Source organism: Papio anubis, chromosome 17, assembly GCF_008728515.1.
Source record: "Papio anubis isolate 15944 chromosome 17, Panubis1.0, whole genome shotgun sequence".
Classification (NCBI taxonomy): Eukaryota; Metazoa; Chordata; class Mammalia; order Primates; family Cercopithecidae; genus Papio; species Papio anubis.
In genome coordinates, this window is record NC_044992.1 from 67130312 (window position 1) to 67146010 (window position 15699).

Below are 15699 nucleotides of genomic sequence, written 5' to 3' on the forward strand. Positions count from 1 at the left end.
CATGCACCACCACACCCAGCTAAAGGACAGCTTTTCAGAGCTACTCCCATGTCTACACTTTCTGAGAATAACCAGCTCAAAGTATGCCAAAGAAATGGCCAGGCGCCGTGTGTCATGCCTGTAATCTCAGCAGTTTGGGAGGCTGAGGCAGGTGGATCACCTGAGGTCAGGAGTTCGAAATCAGCCTGGCTAACATGATGAAACCCTGTCTCTACTAAAAATACAAAAATTAGCTGGGCATGGTGGTGTACGCCTGTAATCCCAGCTACTTGAGAGGGTGAGGCAGGAGAATCACTTGAACCCAGGAGGCGGAAGTTGCAGTGAGCTGAGATCGTGCCACTGCACTCCAGCCTGGGTGACAAAGCAAGATTCTGTCTCAAAAAAAAAAAAAAGTCAAAGAAGTTTATTTTGGGGTAGCACATTCTGGTCTGCTATAGTGGTGTTTTGGGTTGGTATGTCCTGAGCTCCAACAGCATCATAATGATCCTAAGGGAGTGTAATTGCTTCAAACGGTGCCTGACACAGGTCGACGCCTTACCAGGACTTGCCTTGTCGTGGTGTCACACTCACAACAACTCAGGATGGGTGTTGCTCCCATTCTGCAGGGGAGGAGACTGAGGTCTGCAGGGCTTGCACAGCTGGAGCATATCTTGGGGGGCACTGGCTGGGGTGAGGACGTCCTGGTTCCACCTGCCGTTTGGCTGTGTGACCTCAGAGCAGTGGCTTCACCTCTCTTCACACCACAGTTACTTCGCCAGTGAAGTAACTGTTTGCTATATATAGTGGGCCCTCAAGCCCATTGGAGGGATGGACAGACAGACAAGTCAGCTGCAGCACCAGGACAGGGCCACTGAGGACCAAGGGAAGGAACCATGGGACCTCAGGAGGGAGGAAGTGCTGCTGGAGAAGTCAAGGTAAAACCCGTTCCTAGACAACTGCTCACAGCCAGCTCCTCCCCTCGGCCAAACCCAGGCACACCCCAAGCAGCCACACCCATCAGGGCAAACAGGCTGCTGTGCTTGCCGGGCTGCCACAGAAGCACCTGCCTGGGCCTTCCCTCCCCGTGCCCACCCTCCCCTGTCCCCTTAGGCCCTGAACAAACAGTGCGTTCCTGAGCCAGCAGCCCCTGCGGAGGGCCAGGTTGTTCTGTATTGGCTTTTGCATGGCTGGGCCCCTGGTGTCAGGTGACAGCAGCCACACAGGGAGGGCCAGGCTGCTGCTACTGCCAGGAATCTGAGCTGGCCACACCCAGCCAGTATCGGGCAGAGTGGCCCAGCCAGGCGGGCGTGCTCCCCCACGGCCCTGGGCAGCCTCCGAGGGTCTGGTCCCCGCCACTCCCTACTTCCAACCCCCTGAGGAGTGCCAGGGACTCCTCGGGTCCTAGCCCTTGGGCAGGGTCCTTTCTGGCTGCAGGCAGGATGAAGGCCCCGCTGTCTCTGACAACCAGACTTTGCCCACTCCCTCCCCTTCCGGGACCTGGAAAGGAGTCCCAGAGCCCGGGAGAGACCTGGGAGGGGCCTTCTCTCCCACTCCAGGCTAATGTTGCAGTCTGGCGGCTTCTGCAAGTCTTTGCTCTCCTTTCCCAGCCCCCCTGTCAAAAGAGTTCATTGTTCTCTCCTCCCTTGGCAGAGGTCACCTGAGCCAGGTATCAGATGTGGGCGGGGCCAGGCAGGCTGGATGCTATGCTCAGGAGGCTCCAGTGGCTGCCAGGCTTTGGTCAGCCTCCTAGTTTGAATCTGAAGAGGGATAGCGAGGGGAGGACTAGAATAGCTGGGGAGGACTGGTCTTGGAATTCCCTGACCACCCAAGGGCTGTTCCCCGTCCTGCCCTCTGTCCTGAGTGCAGCCATGATTCAGGGTTGCTGTGTGTATCTTTGCAGGAAGGCAGCCCTGGGGCTGAGCCCAACCTCCTGTGCTCAGGTGGGTACCTTCTTTCAGGGAGGCCATATGCACTCCCTCTAACAGGGACCTGGAGCTGTTCTGAACCCTAAACAAGGGGGGAGTCACCACCTAAGTGATATAGACCTTGTTCACCAGCAGGGAAGCTGAGCCTTACAAGGCTGGTAGGAGTTGGAGGTAGGATAGCCAGGGGGTGGGAAGGGCACCAAAGTAAGGCGCAGGCCAGGCACGGTGGCTTACACCTATAATCCCAGCACTTTGGGAGGCTGAGGCAGTTGGATCACTTGACTCCAGGAGTTCAAAACCAGCCTGGGCAACATAGTGAAACCTCATCTCTACAAAAAATACAAAAAATTAGCCAGGTGTGGTGGTGCATGCCTGTAGTTCCAGCTACTCAGGAGACTGAGGTAGATCACTTGAGCCCGGGGGGCGGAGGTTACAGTGAGCTGAGATCGCACCACTGCACTCCAGCCTGGGCAACAGAGTGAGTCTCAAAAAAAAAAAAAAAAAAATACAAAGTAGGGGGCAACTGGGGCACAGCCAGAGGTGCCCATGGAGCCTTCATCCTTTCCCTGACTGGTTTCCTCAGGACGCTAGGCCCTGGGTTTCTAGCTCCTCCCTGTCCCTTCTATTAACCGCTCTTAGTCCTGTTCCAAAATCCCAATCCCTTCCCTGTTCCCAACAAGATCCCTTGGGCTTCCCATAAATAACCTAGGGCTCCCCTGCCTCTCTGCCCAGCCCGAGCCCCTGTCCTCGTAGGACTGCCCAGACCCCTGTCAAGGACCTCTGTCCTCCCTTGGCAGAGGTCACCTGAGCCAGGTATCATCTGTGGGCAGAGCCAGGTAGGCTGGATCCTCCCCTCCCTGACCTGGGGAATTCCCTGGGAGACACGTCATTTACATGTAAACCCACTCTCTTGGCCCTGTCCAGGTAGAGTCGCTGTGAAGGTCACTGCCCTTATTTTGGTTTTGGGGGAGCCCTGGTCCCTCCAGAGTTGCCAACTTGGAGAAGTACCCAAGGTGATACTATGGAACAATGGGAGCCTTGGAAGGAAGCAGAGGCCTTTGTGTGCTGCGAGGTGGCCTCAGGTCCATCATCTCCAATCCGAGGACAGCTCTGCCCAGTGCAGTCACCAGTACCATCCCGTTTATTCGATGAGAAGTGAAGTTCAGGGAGGCCCAGCAGCTCACCCACAACCAGATGCCTTGTATGTGGCAGGAAGGGATACAAAGCTTCATGGGTCTGACTCACTGACCCTGTTCTAAATCAGCCTTTGGAAAAGAAGGTGGGGATGGGAGGGAGGGGTGGCCACAGTATCTCTAAGGCTTGAAGGGAATGAGGAATTAATGTGAGTAGTTGAAGGATGGGCCCAACCCTTTGTCTTCCTCTGAGTTAGAGGAAAGATGCAGAGCCAAAGCGGGAGTAGTGACTCCGGTGAAATGTTAAGAGAACTGTCCGCTTTTGACATGTGGCCTGAGAGTCCAGCAAAAACTTACAGGCTGTTTTCTCTGGCCTGACCTTCTGCTGATGCGCGGAATTGTCGAGGCCAGTAGGAATATAATATGAGCTACATATGTGATTTAAAATTTCCTAGAAGCTGCATTGTAAGATTATTTAAATACGTGAAGTTAATTTTAATTATATATTCTGGCTTGGTGTGGTGGCTCACACTTGTAATCCCAGAACTTTGGGAGGTCAAGGTGAGCAGATCACTTAAAGTCAGGAGTTCGAGACCAGCCTGGCCAACATGGTGAAACCCCCATCTCTACTAAAAATGCAAAAATTAGCCGGGTGTGGTGGTGCATGCCTGTAGTCTCAGCTACTTGGGAGGGTTAGGCAGGAGAAACGCTTGAACCTGGGAGGAGGAGGTTGCAGTGAGCTGAGATCTCACCACTGCACTCCAATTGGGTGACAGAGGGAGACTCTGTCTTAAAACAAAAAAAATCTAGAAGCTGCATTATAAAATTATTTAAACAAGTGAAATTAATTTTAATCCTATGTTCCAGCTGGTCACGGTGGCTCATGCCTGTAATCCTAGCACTGTAGCACTCTGGCATTCTGGAAGGCTGAGGCCGGTGGATCATTTGAGGCCAGGAGTTTGAGACCAGCCTGGCCAACATGGTGAAACCCCGTCTCTATTAAAAATACAAAAATTAGCTGGGCATGGTGGTGTGCGCCTGTAGTCCCAGCTCCTCGGGAGGCTGAGGCAGGAGGATCACTTGAACCCGGGAGGTATAGGTTGCAGTGAGCTGTGATCATGCCACTGTATTCCAGTCTGGGTGACAGGTGCGACCCTGTCTCAAAAAAAAAAAAGTATATATTCCTTTTAATCCAACATATACAAAATATTTCGACATGTGATTAACTTACTAATGAGATTTTTTCAATTTGTTTTTTTGAATGCTAAATCTGTGAAATCTAGGTGTATTTTACACTTACGGCACATCTCAATTCAGACATTAAATCTTTTTTGGAAGTACTAGATCCGTATTTAGAATTTGGACGATTTACAGTGGGAAAAGGGAATTTGAAGCGTGGCCTGCCTTTGTCTAGCCCCTGTTCTTCTAGAACCTGAGTTGTTCCAGACATACTTGAAGGGTTTCCAAGAACTGACTTAACCCTCGTTGGTGACATGAGCCATACTGCAAGTGCTTGGTGGCCCCATGGGGCTCCTGGCTACCGTTCTGGGTTCTGGGCTGCTCGGGGCGTGAGGCCTGCTCCTGGCCAGTCCAGCGGGCTCCTGTGGGGCGTTTCCACCAGAGTCCTCCAAATTCCAGAGGCTGTTCCTTGAGCTGCCTCTGCTGCTGGGAAAGTGCTTCTGTCCCGGGGAGGCAGCTCCGGCTGCTGACTTCCTGAGGCCCCAGCAACCTGGGGCTCGCTGAAGTCTGGCGGGGCCCCTGTGGGAGCTTCTCCTGCACATCCTATTCTGCCGTCTACTCCCCTTTTCCTGGGAAATGTTTACATTCCAGACAGTTATCTCTATCCAGGGCTTCTCCAGGCTCTGCATTTTTCGCATAGCTGAGCAGGGAGCTGGGCTGGCCTGGGGGCCGCTGCTGGGCCCTATCTGGCCCCCTGGCTATCCCATTCAGGTATGACCGTTTATAGGGCAGGCCATGTTCCTGGCAAAGAGCCAGGCCTGAGGCACCCCGGCCCATCCTCTGACCTTTTTGTACCCAGGCATCCCCCAAAATAGGCACTTGTTGGAGCTCTCCTCTCTGCCTGACCCCAGTATGGGATTCCTTGTGAGAGCCATTGGACTAGACTGACTGATGGGGGAGGCAAGTAGCAATTGGGTTTGCTAAGCTATCATTGCTAGATCTCAACAGGGACTTTCTGCTGCTTTGAGGCCTGGTAGGGCTGCAAAGTAGGAGAACCCAGGGCCTAAGGAGGCTGCCTCATTCTTGGGACCTTTTTCTGCAGGGCAGAGTCTCTGTGGTTGTTTTTTGTTTCAAGTCTTTAAAGCAACCAGTTGACATAGCATTGCTGTGTGCTGTTGTCACCTAGCTCTGCAGGGCCACTATCCCCTGGGGTGGGAGGTGGGGGTCAGATTGGGGTAACTGATTAAAAAACTGAACTAAAAACCTTCTTGAAGATGGTTTATCACTCGAAATTTGTAGCGTTTATGTTCATACCTTTCTTAACCCACAATTCTATCCCTGGGACATCTGCCCCAGGAAATTCTCAAGTGCTGCAGACAAAGATAGGAGTCCAAGAATGCCATCAACATGGTTGTGATTGCAAACCCTCTTAACAACAAAGTAAATACTCAACAATAAACCCCTGGTGAGTTAGGGCATCTCCAGGTAAAGAATATTCTTTAGCTGTTTTAAAAGTCATTTTAGGCCGGGTATGATGGCTCACACCTGTAATCCCAACACTTTGGGAGGCCGAGGCGGGCAGATCACTTGAGGACAAGACCAGCCTGGCCAACATGATGAAACCCTATCTCTACTAAAAATACAAAAATTAGCCAGGCATAGTGGCACATGCCTGTAATCCTAGCTCCTGAGGAGGCTGAGGCAGGAGAATCGCTTGAACCTGGGAGGCAGAGTTTGCAGCGAGCTGAGATCGCGTCATTGCACTCTAGGCTGGGTGATGAGCAAAACTCTGTCTCAAACAAAAAAAAAAGTCATTTTAGGCAGGTTGCAGTGACTCACGCCTATAATCCCAGCACTTTGGGAGGCCAAGGCAGGAGGATCTCTTGAGTCTAGGAGGTCAAGACCAGGCTGGGCAACATGACGAGTACCTGTCTCTACCAAAAATTAAAAAGTAGCCAGGCGTGGCGGGCATGGTGGTGCATGCCTGTAGCCTCAGCTACAGGGGAGGCTGGGGTGGGAGGATCGCTTGAGCCTGTGAGGCCAAGGCTACAGTGAGCTGAAATCACACCACAGCACCCAGCCTGGGAAACAGAGAAAGACCCTCAAAAAAAAAAAAAAATTTTTTTTACACCAGGCGCAGTGGCTCACACCTGTAATCCCAGCACTATGGGAGGCCGAGGTGGGCGGATCGCGAGGTCAGGAGATGAAGACTATCCTGGCTAACATGGTGAAACCCCATCTCTACTAAAAATACAAAAAAATTAGCCAGGCGTGCTGGCAGGCACCTATAGTCCCAGCTACTCGGGAGACTGAGGCAGGAGAATGGTGTGAACCTGGGAGGCAAAGCTTACAGTGAGCCGAGATCGCGCTACTGCACTCCAGCCTGGGCGACAGAGCGAGACTGCATCTCAAAAAAAAAAAAATAAATAAAATGTTTTTTAAAGTCATTTTCAAGCTTTTAACAACCTTGGCTGGCTGTAAGTAGGAAAACAGGCTACAAAGCTATACCTGTACATTAACTTGTATATGTATATCCATATGGCATGATCCCAATTATATTTTTCTAAATATAGACATGAGGCTGGGCGCGGTAGCTCACGCCTGTAATCCCAGCACTTTGGGAGGCCGAGACGGGTGGATCACGAGGTCAGGAGATGAAGACCATCCTGGCTAACACGGTGAAACCCCGTCTCTACTGAAAATAAAAAAAAATTAGCCCGGCACCGTGACGGGCGCCTGTAGTCCCAGCTACTCCGGAGGCTGAGGCAGGAGAATGGCATGAACTCAGGAGGCGGAGCTTGCAGTGAGCCGAGATCCGGCCACTGCACTCCAGTCTGGGTGACAGAGCGAGACTCCGTCTAAAAAAAAAAAAAAAAAAAAAAAAAATTGTGCAAACATTCACAAGTGCAGAAGACTCAAAGGACTTACACTGAGGTGTTAGCAAGGGTTACTTCTGGTTGTGGGAGTCTGGGTAATTTTTGTTCTTAAACGTCTTTATACCTCCCAAGTTTTTCACAGTGTGTGTGTATTACTTCTGTAATAAATGAAAAAACACGTATCTGCAACGACATTCCAGGAATTCCCTTTCTGGAAAGATGGTTGAAACTCAGTGACAGTAAGAGCCTATGAGACCCAGCTGACTAGGGCCTGGAGGGACCTGAAAGAGCCCAGAGCAGGGCAGGGCCTCCGCGGTATTCTAGGCCCCTGGGTGAGCCCGGAGCTGCGGTGCAATCAAGCTTTTCTCCCGAGAGACCAGTGTCTCCATTGCTCCAAACTCCCCCTACTTTCCCCACCCCACATCCATAAGGCCCCCATGCCACTGAAGAGGGCTGGGTCTGTCACCCAGGGCGCACGTGGTGGAGACACCAAGTCAGTTCCTGGAGAGCATCGAGAGGCTGGCGTGGCATCCAGGAGGATGAGCTCGAAGAAGTGGCAATGAGGCCAAGGGCAGAGTCACAAAGGGACTGGGGGTGGGGCCTGGTAAGTTTGGGTTAGGCTCCAACACTCAGGTGTCTGGGAGGAACCTGAAAGGTACAGAATCCCTGCTTCCTGCTGGCGTCCTCCAGTGCTGCAGCTCCGGCAGCCATGGTGGCATGAAGGGGAGAGGTCTGCAGGCCCACCCCGCGTGCTTCTCGTTGCAGACGGTGGAGCATGGCTTCCCGCACCAGCCAAGCGCCCTCGGCTACAGCCCGTCCCTGCGTATCCTGGCCATCGGCACCCGTTCTGGAGCCATCAAGCTGTATCCTCCGTCCCCTCACTCCCACCCGGGCAGGGCCTTGGGGTGGGTGAGATTTGGGGAAGGACATCTTTTTTTCCTTCCTTGCCCATGGGCTGTTGGGATAAAATGAGAGACTTTCCTGATTTCCAGCTTTGTACATGATTTTATTCCAAAATGAGTTGGGTATGGTTGATGGTGGAGCGGGCACCTGGGCATGGTGGAATGTGACCCTGTCCTTTGCAGGAGGACAGTGAGGTTTGAAACAGACTGAGGAGATACAGGCCTATTTTGTCCCCTGTGTCCTTTCAAGACCATTCATGTGGTCTGCTCCCTTTACTCAGTTTCCCCCTCTCACTCCTGGAGGTTTCAGGAATCCCCCAGTCCTGGGCAGGGGCTGAGGATGCTGGGGGGCTCAGAAACCTGTTTTGCAGGGGTTGTGTTGGTGGATCCAGGGGGAAGGACCTGATGCCCTTGTCTCAGCCAATGCTCAGTCAGTGAGTGGCTGGCTGGTGTGTCAGTAGCAAGGCCTGGGCCCTTCTGTGCCCCTGCCTCCCTCAGTTCCCCACCTCACCACCACAAAAGCAAGTTACAGGGACCCCTCTTGTCACTAGGAATGTTTTTAATTTAAAAAAAATTTTTTCAGCACTTTGGGAGGCTGAGGCGGGCGGATCACTTGAGTTCAAGACCAGTCTGGTCAACATGGTAAAACCCTGTCTCTACTAAAAATATTTAAAAAGTTAGCAGGGTGTGGTGGCACATGCCTGTAATCCCAGCTACTTGGGAGGCTGAGGTGGGAAAATCATTTGAACCTGGGAGGCAGAGGTTGCAGTGAGCCGAGACTGCGCCACTGCGCTCCAGCCCGGGCAACAAAGAGCGAGACTCTCTCTCAAAAACAATTTTTTTTTTTTTTTTTTTTTTTTTTTTGTGGAGACAGGGTCTTGTGATCTTGCCCAGCCTGGTCTTGAACTCCTGGGCTCAAACAACTCTCTCGCCTTGGCCTCTCAAAACGCTAGGGTTACAGGCATGAGTCACCACACTCCCAGCCTGCAGTTTTGATTTTTAACCTATCATGATAAGAATCAGGTGGACTGGCCCCAGGTCCCTATCCACAAGCAGAGGTGGGGTGGCCTTGGGCCAGGAGAGCTGGGCTCAGGCAGCCATCTTCCAAATTCCACCCCCACCCCCACCCCCACAGGCGGCAGAGAGTGGAGAGGGCTCTGCCTGGCAGGGACAGTCCTTCCCCGGCCTGAGGCTGGACGTTGTCCAGTTGGGTCATCTTTTATCCAAAGCACTGGTTCTGGCCAACTGGGGGCTCCCGGTGTTTTCAGAGATGAAAAACCGGATCAGGTTGGGCACCCCGCCAGTCTGATCTGTGCTCCCAGGGCAGGACCCAAGGGAGTTGAGAGATAAGGGACCACCTCTGACAGCTTGACTGCCACCTCCAGCGGAGCCTGACCTCCCTCTTCCCCTCTGCCCGGTGTGGGGGAGGGGTATGGAGCGCTCGAGTTCCAGGCTGGGCTGGTGTACACAGAGGGCCAGGGCCTTGCTGCCGGCTCAGCCTTCCCTCACTGGTTAATCATTGCCGGGCCACAGCCAGACTTTGGTTACCAATCCCTGGTGCCGAGGCTGTTGGGGATAGGCCGTGTGTTTTTTCACAGGTGCTACCAAGCGACAGCCAACACGTCTGTTGCAGCTCAGAATCAGGGTGGCAGCCTGACGGTTGCCAGGGTAGGGCTTCACCTTTCTATGGAGTTGCTCCCACTGGCCTGACTGGGAAAAATCTCCCAGGGGTCGGGTCACTGGCCTGGTGCCCCAGGGCCAGGGCTGTTGTGTCTCCTCCCCATCCAAGGCTCCATGCATGAGTCCTGCTGCCTGCGGGGAGGGCAGCCCCTCTCTGTGTTTGCACTCATTGCACGTGGGCCCCAAGGGCCTGGCACTCAAGATGGGCAGGGGATGGTGTCAGGGGATGGTGTCTGGCCTTCCAGAGCTTTCCTGAGCCTGCTCGTAGCTATGGAGCCCCGGGCGTGGAGTTCATGGGGCTGCACCGGGAGAACAACGCAGTGACGCAGATCCACCTCCTGCCCGGCCAGGTGAGGGACCTGGGGTGGGACAGGAAGCCACCTCCACACCCTCCTTGCCCTCACTGCTTCCAGCAGGGCTGGTGTGGAGAGGCTGGCATTCAGTGGCCCTGGGTTTGCTGCTGCTGGAAAGGCTTGGGACCCCCTCCCTTTCCACAGCTGGGGCTCATGGGCCACGCTGGGAGTGGCCAGGGGGTCTTTGAAACAACCAGCCCAGGCTGGGCGGCCCCAGTGTGTAAAGGCCTTGCTGGGTAGCAAGACCACTGCTCCCATCCCTGTGCCCTCGCCAGTGCCAGCTGGTCACCCTGCTGGATGACAACAGCCTGCACCTTTGGAGCCTGAAGGTCAAGGGCGGAGCATCGGAGCTGCAGGAGGATGAGAGCTTCACACTGCGTGGCCCCCCAGGGTAAGGGCTCAGTCCCCAACCCCTTCCACTCCCAGCCCAGCCTGACCCTTGCCCTTAGCTCTGGAGTGGACTCACCCTTCGTGGGGCCTGTTGCGCCCCTGGCAGTGCCTGGCATGCGTTTGACCCGATGCATCCCCATACTCAGGTGCTCCGAGTGGAGTGGGTGGGGCCGCAGCCCACCTCCTCCGTCCGCCCACACCCCGTGTTATGCTGGAGGGCCCCTGGCGTCTTTCCTACCTCCTAGCCCAGCCTCTCTGCCATCTGTCTCCTGTCTTGGCAGAAAGTGACCAGTGTTTGTCCTGGGCTGAAAGGTTATGAACCCCATGAATTTTTATGGGCTTGTTTTCCCAGGAGTCAGGGGACCCTGTCCATGGGGTCTCCCCTGCTGGGCAGCGGTCAGCTCACAGGCAGCTGTTCTTGTCACAGGGCTGCCCCCAGTGCCACACAGATCACCGTGGTCCTGCCCCATTCCTCGTGCGAACTGCTGTACCTGGGCACCGAGAGCGGCAACGTGTTTGTGGTGCAGCTGCCAGCTTTTCGCGCGCTGGAGGACCGGACCATCAGCTCGGACGCGGTGCTGCAGCGGTGAGCCCAGAGCCCGGCTGCTGTTAACCCCATCCCCTCAAGTTAGGCATGGCTTCTCCCCTTGGTCCCAGGACTCTCTCAGGAGCTGTCATTTCTATGCTGGGAATTCCATGGGGCTAGCAGGGGAGGCTCTTGGCTTCCTACCTGTCCCCTACTGAGAACCTATTGGCCTATCATAGGTTAGCATCATAGCACTAAAAAGGGGACTTTGGGGGATCTAAAGGCCCCAAATGACTGTGTAATGTCACCGACTCTCAGTCCAGTGTCATTTGCACTTGTCATGGGTTTTAAAACCCCAGGGGCTCCATAGCGGGGAAGTCGGGCCCAGACCTCCCTGCATTACTAGAGCAGCTCCTGGTGCCACCCTGTGCTGTGGGCACTTTGCTGAGGTTCCATTTGCTCGCAGGCTCCGTGGCTAAAAAGCGTTGACCGCCACAGGCATGTGGGTCTGTTGAGATCATTTCAGAAGCTTTGCTCCGCTTGTCGATGGAACTATGATAGAGAGGGAGTCGGATCAGGTCCGGTTGTGGAGAATGGGATGGGACCCAAAAAAAGAGGGGATAGCGTCTGACAGGATCGTGTGGGGGCCAGGTCGCTTGTGGTGGAATGATCTGTGGTTCCAAGGGACAGGAGGAGGCCAGGGTGCTGGCCCCTGGCCCTGCAAGGCTTTGGACTGGGCCCAGGACACACTCCTGCAGCTGGCCAGCCCATCTCTCCAGCCCTGGGTGGTAATGAAGCAGGGACCATCTGCCCAGGGCAGGGCATTGCTGGGCTGGGAGGATCCCACTTGGGGCTATATCCCTCTGAGAGCAGACCTCTGCCTTTCTGGTTCAGCAGGGTAGGGCTCTGTGCCCAAGGTCAGAGCAGAACACTTTGCAGGATGACAAGTACCACAATGGGACACAGCCTGTGGGCAGGACGGCATGGGATGTGCACCCCAGTAGGTGGCCACACCAGTGCCTAGCCTCACCCTGTAGTTAGCTGGTGAGAGTCTAGTTGGCAGGGGGGCCCATGTGCCCTGAGAGCCCCTCCTGCCAGTTTATTTTATTTTGTATTATGTTTTATTTTATTTTTGAGATGGAGTTTCACTCTTGTTGCCCAGGCTGGAGTGCAGTGGCACGATCTTAGCACACTGCAGCCTCTGCTTCCTGGGTTCAAGCGATTCTCCTGCCTCAGCCTCCCAAGTAGCTGGGATTACAGGCATGCGCCACCACGCCCGGCTAATTTTGTATTTTTAGTAGAGACGGGGTTTCACCATGTTGGTCAGACTAGTCTCAAACTCCCGACCTCAGGTGATCTGCCTGCCTCTGCCTCCCAGAGTGCTGGGATTACAGGCATGAGCCATTGCGCCTGGCCCAGTTCGTTTATTTATTTAAAAAACAACAACAACAACAACATTTTTTTTGACAGAGAGTCTTACTCCGTCCCAGGCCAGAGTACAGTGGCACGATCTCAGCTCATCGCAACCTCTGCTTCCCGGATTCAAATGATTCTCCTGCCTCAGCCTCCCGAGTAGCTGGGATTACAGGCACATGCCATCACGCCCGGCTTGTTTTTGTATTTTTAGTAGAGACGGGATTTCACCATGTTGGCCAGGCTGCTCTCGAACTCCTGACCTCAGGTGATCCACCCACTTCCGCGTCCCAAAGTGTTGGGGTTACAGGTGTGAGCCACCGCGCCCGGCCCCTTTTGGCAGTTTACATTCTCATCCACTTGATTACACTTATCTAAGTTTTTTTTTTTTTTTTTTTTTTTTTTTTTTTTTTGAGACAGAGTCTCGCTCTGTGGCCCAGGCTGGAGTGCAGCGGCCGGATCTCAGCTCACTGCAAGCTCCACCTCCCGGGTTTACACCATTCTCCTGCCTCAGCCTCCCGAGTAGCTAGGACTACAGGCGCCCGCCGCCGCGCCCAGCTAGTTTTTTGCATTTTTTAGTAGAGACGGGGTTTCACCGTGTTAGCCAGGATGGTCTCGATCTCCTGACCTCGTGATCCGCCCGTCTTGGCCTCCCAAAGTGCTGAGATTACAGGCGTGAGCCACCGCGCCCGGCCATCTAAGTTTTTAAAACGTCCAGCCCTTTAGTCTTGCAGCTCTGTCTCTGAGAAGTCTCTGTGTAAACATACAGGATAACAATGATCATTGTAGGGCTGTTTTTAATGGCAAAAAGTTGGAAGCCCTCTAATTGTCTAACAATTTTCATCTGTATAAGGGCATTATTTGCATTTATTAACAATATCTAGATGGGCACAGTTGCTCACACTTGTAATCTTGGCCCTTTTGGAGACTGAGATGGGAGGGTTGCTTGAGGCCAGGAGTTTGACACCAGCCTGGGCAACATAGCAAGACCCTGTCTCTCCCCACAAAAAAATAAAAATTAATTGGGCAAGGTGGCACACACCTGTGGTCTTAGCTACTTGGGAGGTGAGAGGATCACTTGAGCCCAGGAGTTGGAGGCTGCAGTGAGCCATGATCAGGTCGCTACCCTCCAGCCTGAGTGACAGAATGAGATCCTGTCTCTAAAAATTTTAAAAATTAGGCCGGGTGCAGTGGCTCACGCCTGTAATCCCAGCACTTTGGGAGGTGGAGATGGGTGGATCGCCTGAGGTCAGGAGTTCGAGACCAGTCTGGCCAACATCACGAAATCCCATCTCTACTAAAAATACAAAAAATTAGCCTGGCATGGTCGTGGGTGCCTGTAATCCCAGATACTTGGGAGGCTGAACCAGGAGAATCACTTGAACCCGGGAGGTGGAGGTTGCAGTGAGCTGAGGTCACACCACTGCACTCCAGCCTGGGCAACAGAGCGAGACTCCATCTCAAAAAAAAAAAAAAATTAAATATTAAAGTCCCCTTCAACTCTCACTCTCGATTCAGATTCTAATGTCAGTGAGGTCAGTGCTAGCAGTAGATGTGCCAGGTATAGATAATGTGGAGAGCTTGGGTTTAGTGTGGCTTGGGTCCAGGCTGGGTCCGCTTCCCACAGCCTCGCTGTTGGCTGTTGGTCCTGTGCCTGCTGCCTTGTGGTTTTTTTGTTGGCTGCAACACCTCCAGCCCTCAGGTCAGCATTCCAGGCCTGGAGACGGGGGAGGGGTCAAGGCTCCAGGGCCAGGCCAACTCATAGAGTTTTGTTTTATGGGGCTAAAAAACTTCTTTATTATTAAACACTCCCTTTTGCAAAAATGCACTGAATATGAATGTACAGTTTAACAGATTCTTGTAGAGCATCCTTACAGCCATCCCCCCAGACATAGAAATAGAACTTTGATGCCCTCCGGGGGCCTCACGCACCCTTCCTAGTCAAGGCTCCCTCTTGCCCTCACGTTGACTTTTCCAGAAGTCACTGCCTTGCCTTGCCTTATAGTTGTACCGCCTGTATTTACATCACTGGAGGTTGTCTCCATGTCCCTGTCTTGTTCTACATGCTGCCCCCTATCCCCTTGGTGACATGTCCTAGCCATCTTTCCTTTTTTTTTTTTGAAATGAAGTCTCACTCTGTCACCCAGGCTGGAGTGCAATGGCGTGATCTCGGCTCACTGTGATCTCTGCCTCCTGGGTTCAAGCAATTCTCCTGCCTCCACCTCCGGCGTAGCTGGGATTACAGGCATGTGCCACCACGCCCGGCTAATTTTTTGTATTTTTAGTAGAGACAGGGTTTTGCCATGTTGGCCAGGCTGGTCTCGAACTCCTGACCTCAAGTGACGTGCCCACCTTGGGCTCCCAAAGTGCTGGGATTACAGGCATAAGCCACCACACTCAGCCATCCACTGCGCCCAGCCCCAGCCATATTTCCATGCTGGCACATGGAGCAGCCACCTCTGCATAGGGAGCCCTGTGGCTGTGCCATGCTGGGGGCCATTCTCCCTGGCGGATGGCATCGGAGGCTCACGGCACTCCCCTCCTCTAGGTTGCCAGAGGAGGCCCGCCACCGGCGGGTGTTCGAGATGGTGGAGGCGCTGCAGGAGCACCCTCGAGACCCCAACCAGATCCTGATCGGCTACAGCCGAGGTCTTGTTGTCATCTGGGACCTGCAGGGCAGCCGTGTGCTCTACCACTTCCTCAGCAGCCAGGTAGGCAGTGCCCAGGACATGGCGGGCGCCATGTTGCTCTCCCAGGGCCCCATGTGGCACATACACGCTCTGTGCAGAGGCATGGGGTGCAGACGATGGGAATGCTGCCTTGGTCCAGCGTGCTGCCCTCTGTCTCTCTCCTCCTCTTCCATAGCAACTGGAGAACATCTGGTGGCAGCGGGACGGCCGCCTACTCGTCAGCTGTCACTCCGATGGCAGCTACTGCCAGTGGCCCGTGTCCAGCGACGCCCAGCAACCAGAGCCCCTCCGCAGCCTCGTGCCTTACGGTCAGTGTTTCACCCGCCGGGCAGGGCCCACCCCCGGTGCCTCCTGGATTCAGGTGCAGGATGTTCAACTCTGAAGCAAACTCCAGGGCAAGAGAGGGTAAAGGCTTTGTCCAAAGCCACACAGCAGGGTTCCCCTCACCCAGTTTTTTGGGGGAACTTCTCAGAGCAAGAGTCCCAAGCACAGGTCTATCATCTGGATGTGGGCATGAGCTTGAGGCATCTGTGCCTGTGGGGACTGACACTTGTCTGAGAGTTGGAGGATCCGTTCAAGCCGATTCCTTTCCTTTCAGGTCCCTTTCCTTGCAAAGCGATTACCAAAATCCTCTGGCTGACCACTAGGCAGGG

General features: G+C 54.0%; 1 protein-coding gene across 8 annotated transcripts in view; it reads left to right on the plus strand.

The window, feature by feature from the left end:
* Positions 1 to 15699, plus strand: part of LLGL2 (LLGL scribble cell polarity complex component 2) — a 50853-nt gene that overhangs the window by 22780 nt on the left and 12374 nt on the right. For 7 of the 8 annotated variants that reach the window (XM_003913435.4, XM_003913436.4, XM_031657758.1 and 4 more), the window contains exons 3-9: positions 7858 to 7955; positions 9943 to 10024; positions 10303 to 10418; positions 10845 to 11003; positions 14905 to 15067; positions 15222 to 15354; positions 15645 to 15699. In XM_003913435.4, coding sequence (XP_003913484.1) covers positions 7858 to 7955; positions 9943 to 10024; positions 10303 to 10418; positions 10845 to 11003; positions 14905 to 15067; positions 15222 to 15354; positions 15645 to 15699 — 806 coding nt within the window. The remainder of the gene's footprint in view (positions 1 to 7857; positions 7956 to 9942; positions 10025 to 10302; positions 10419 to 10844; positions 11004 to 14904; positions 15068 to 15221; positions 15355 to 15644) is intronic. The other variant, XM_031657761.1, reaches the window with a different exon arrangement.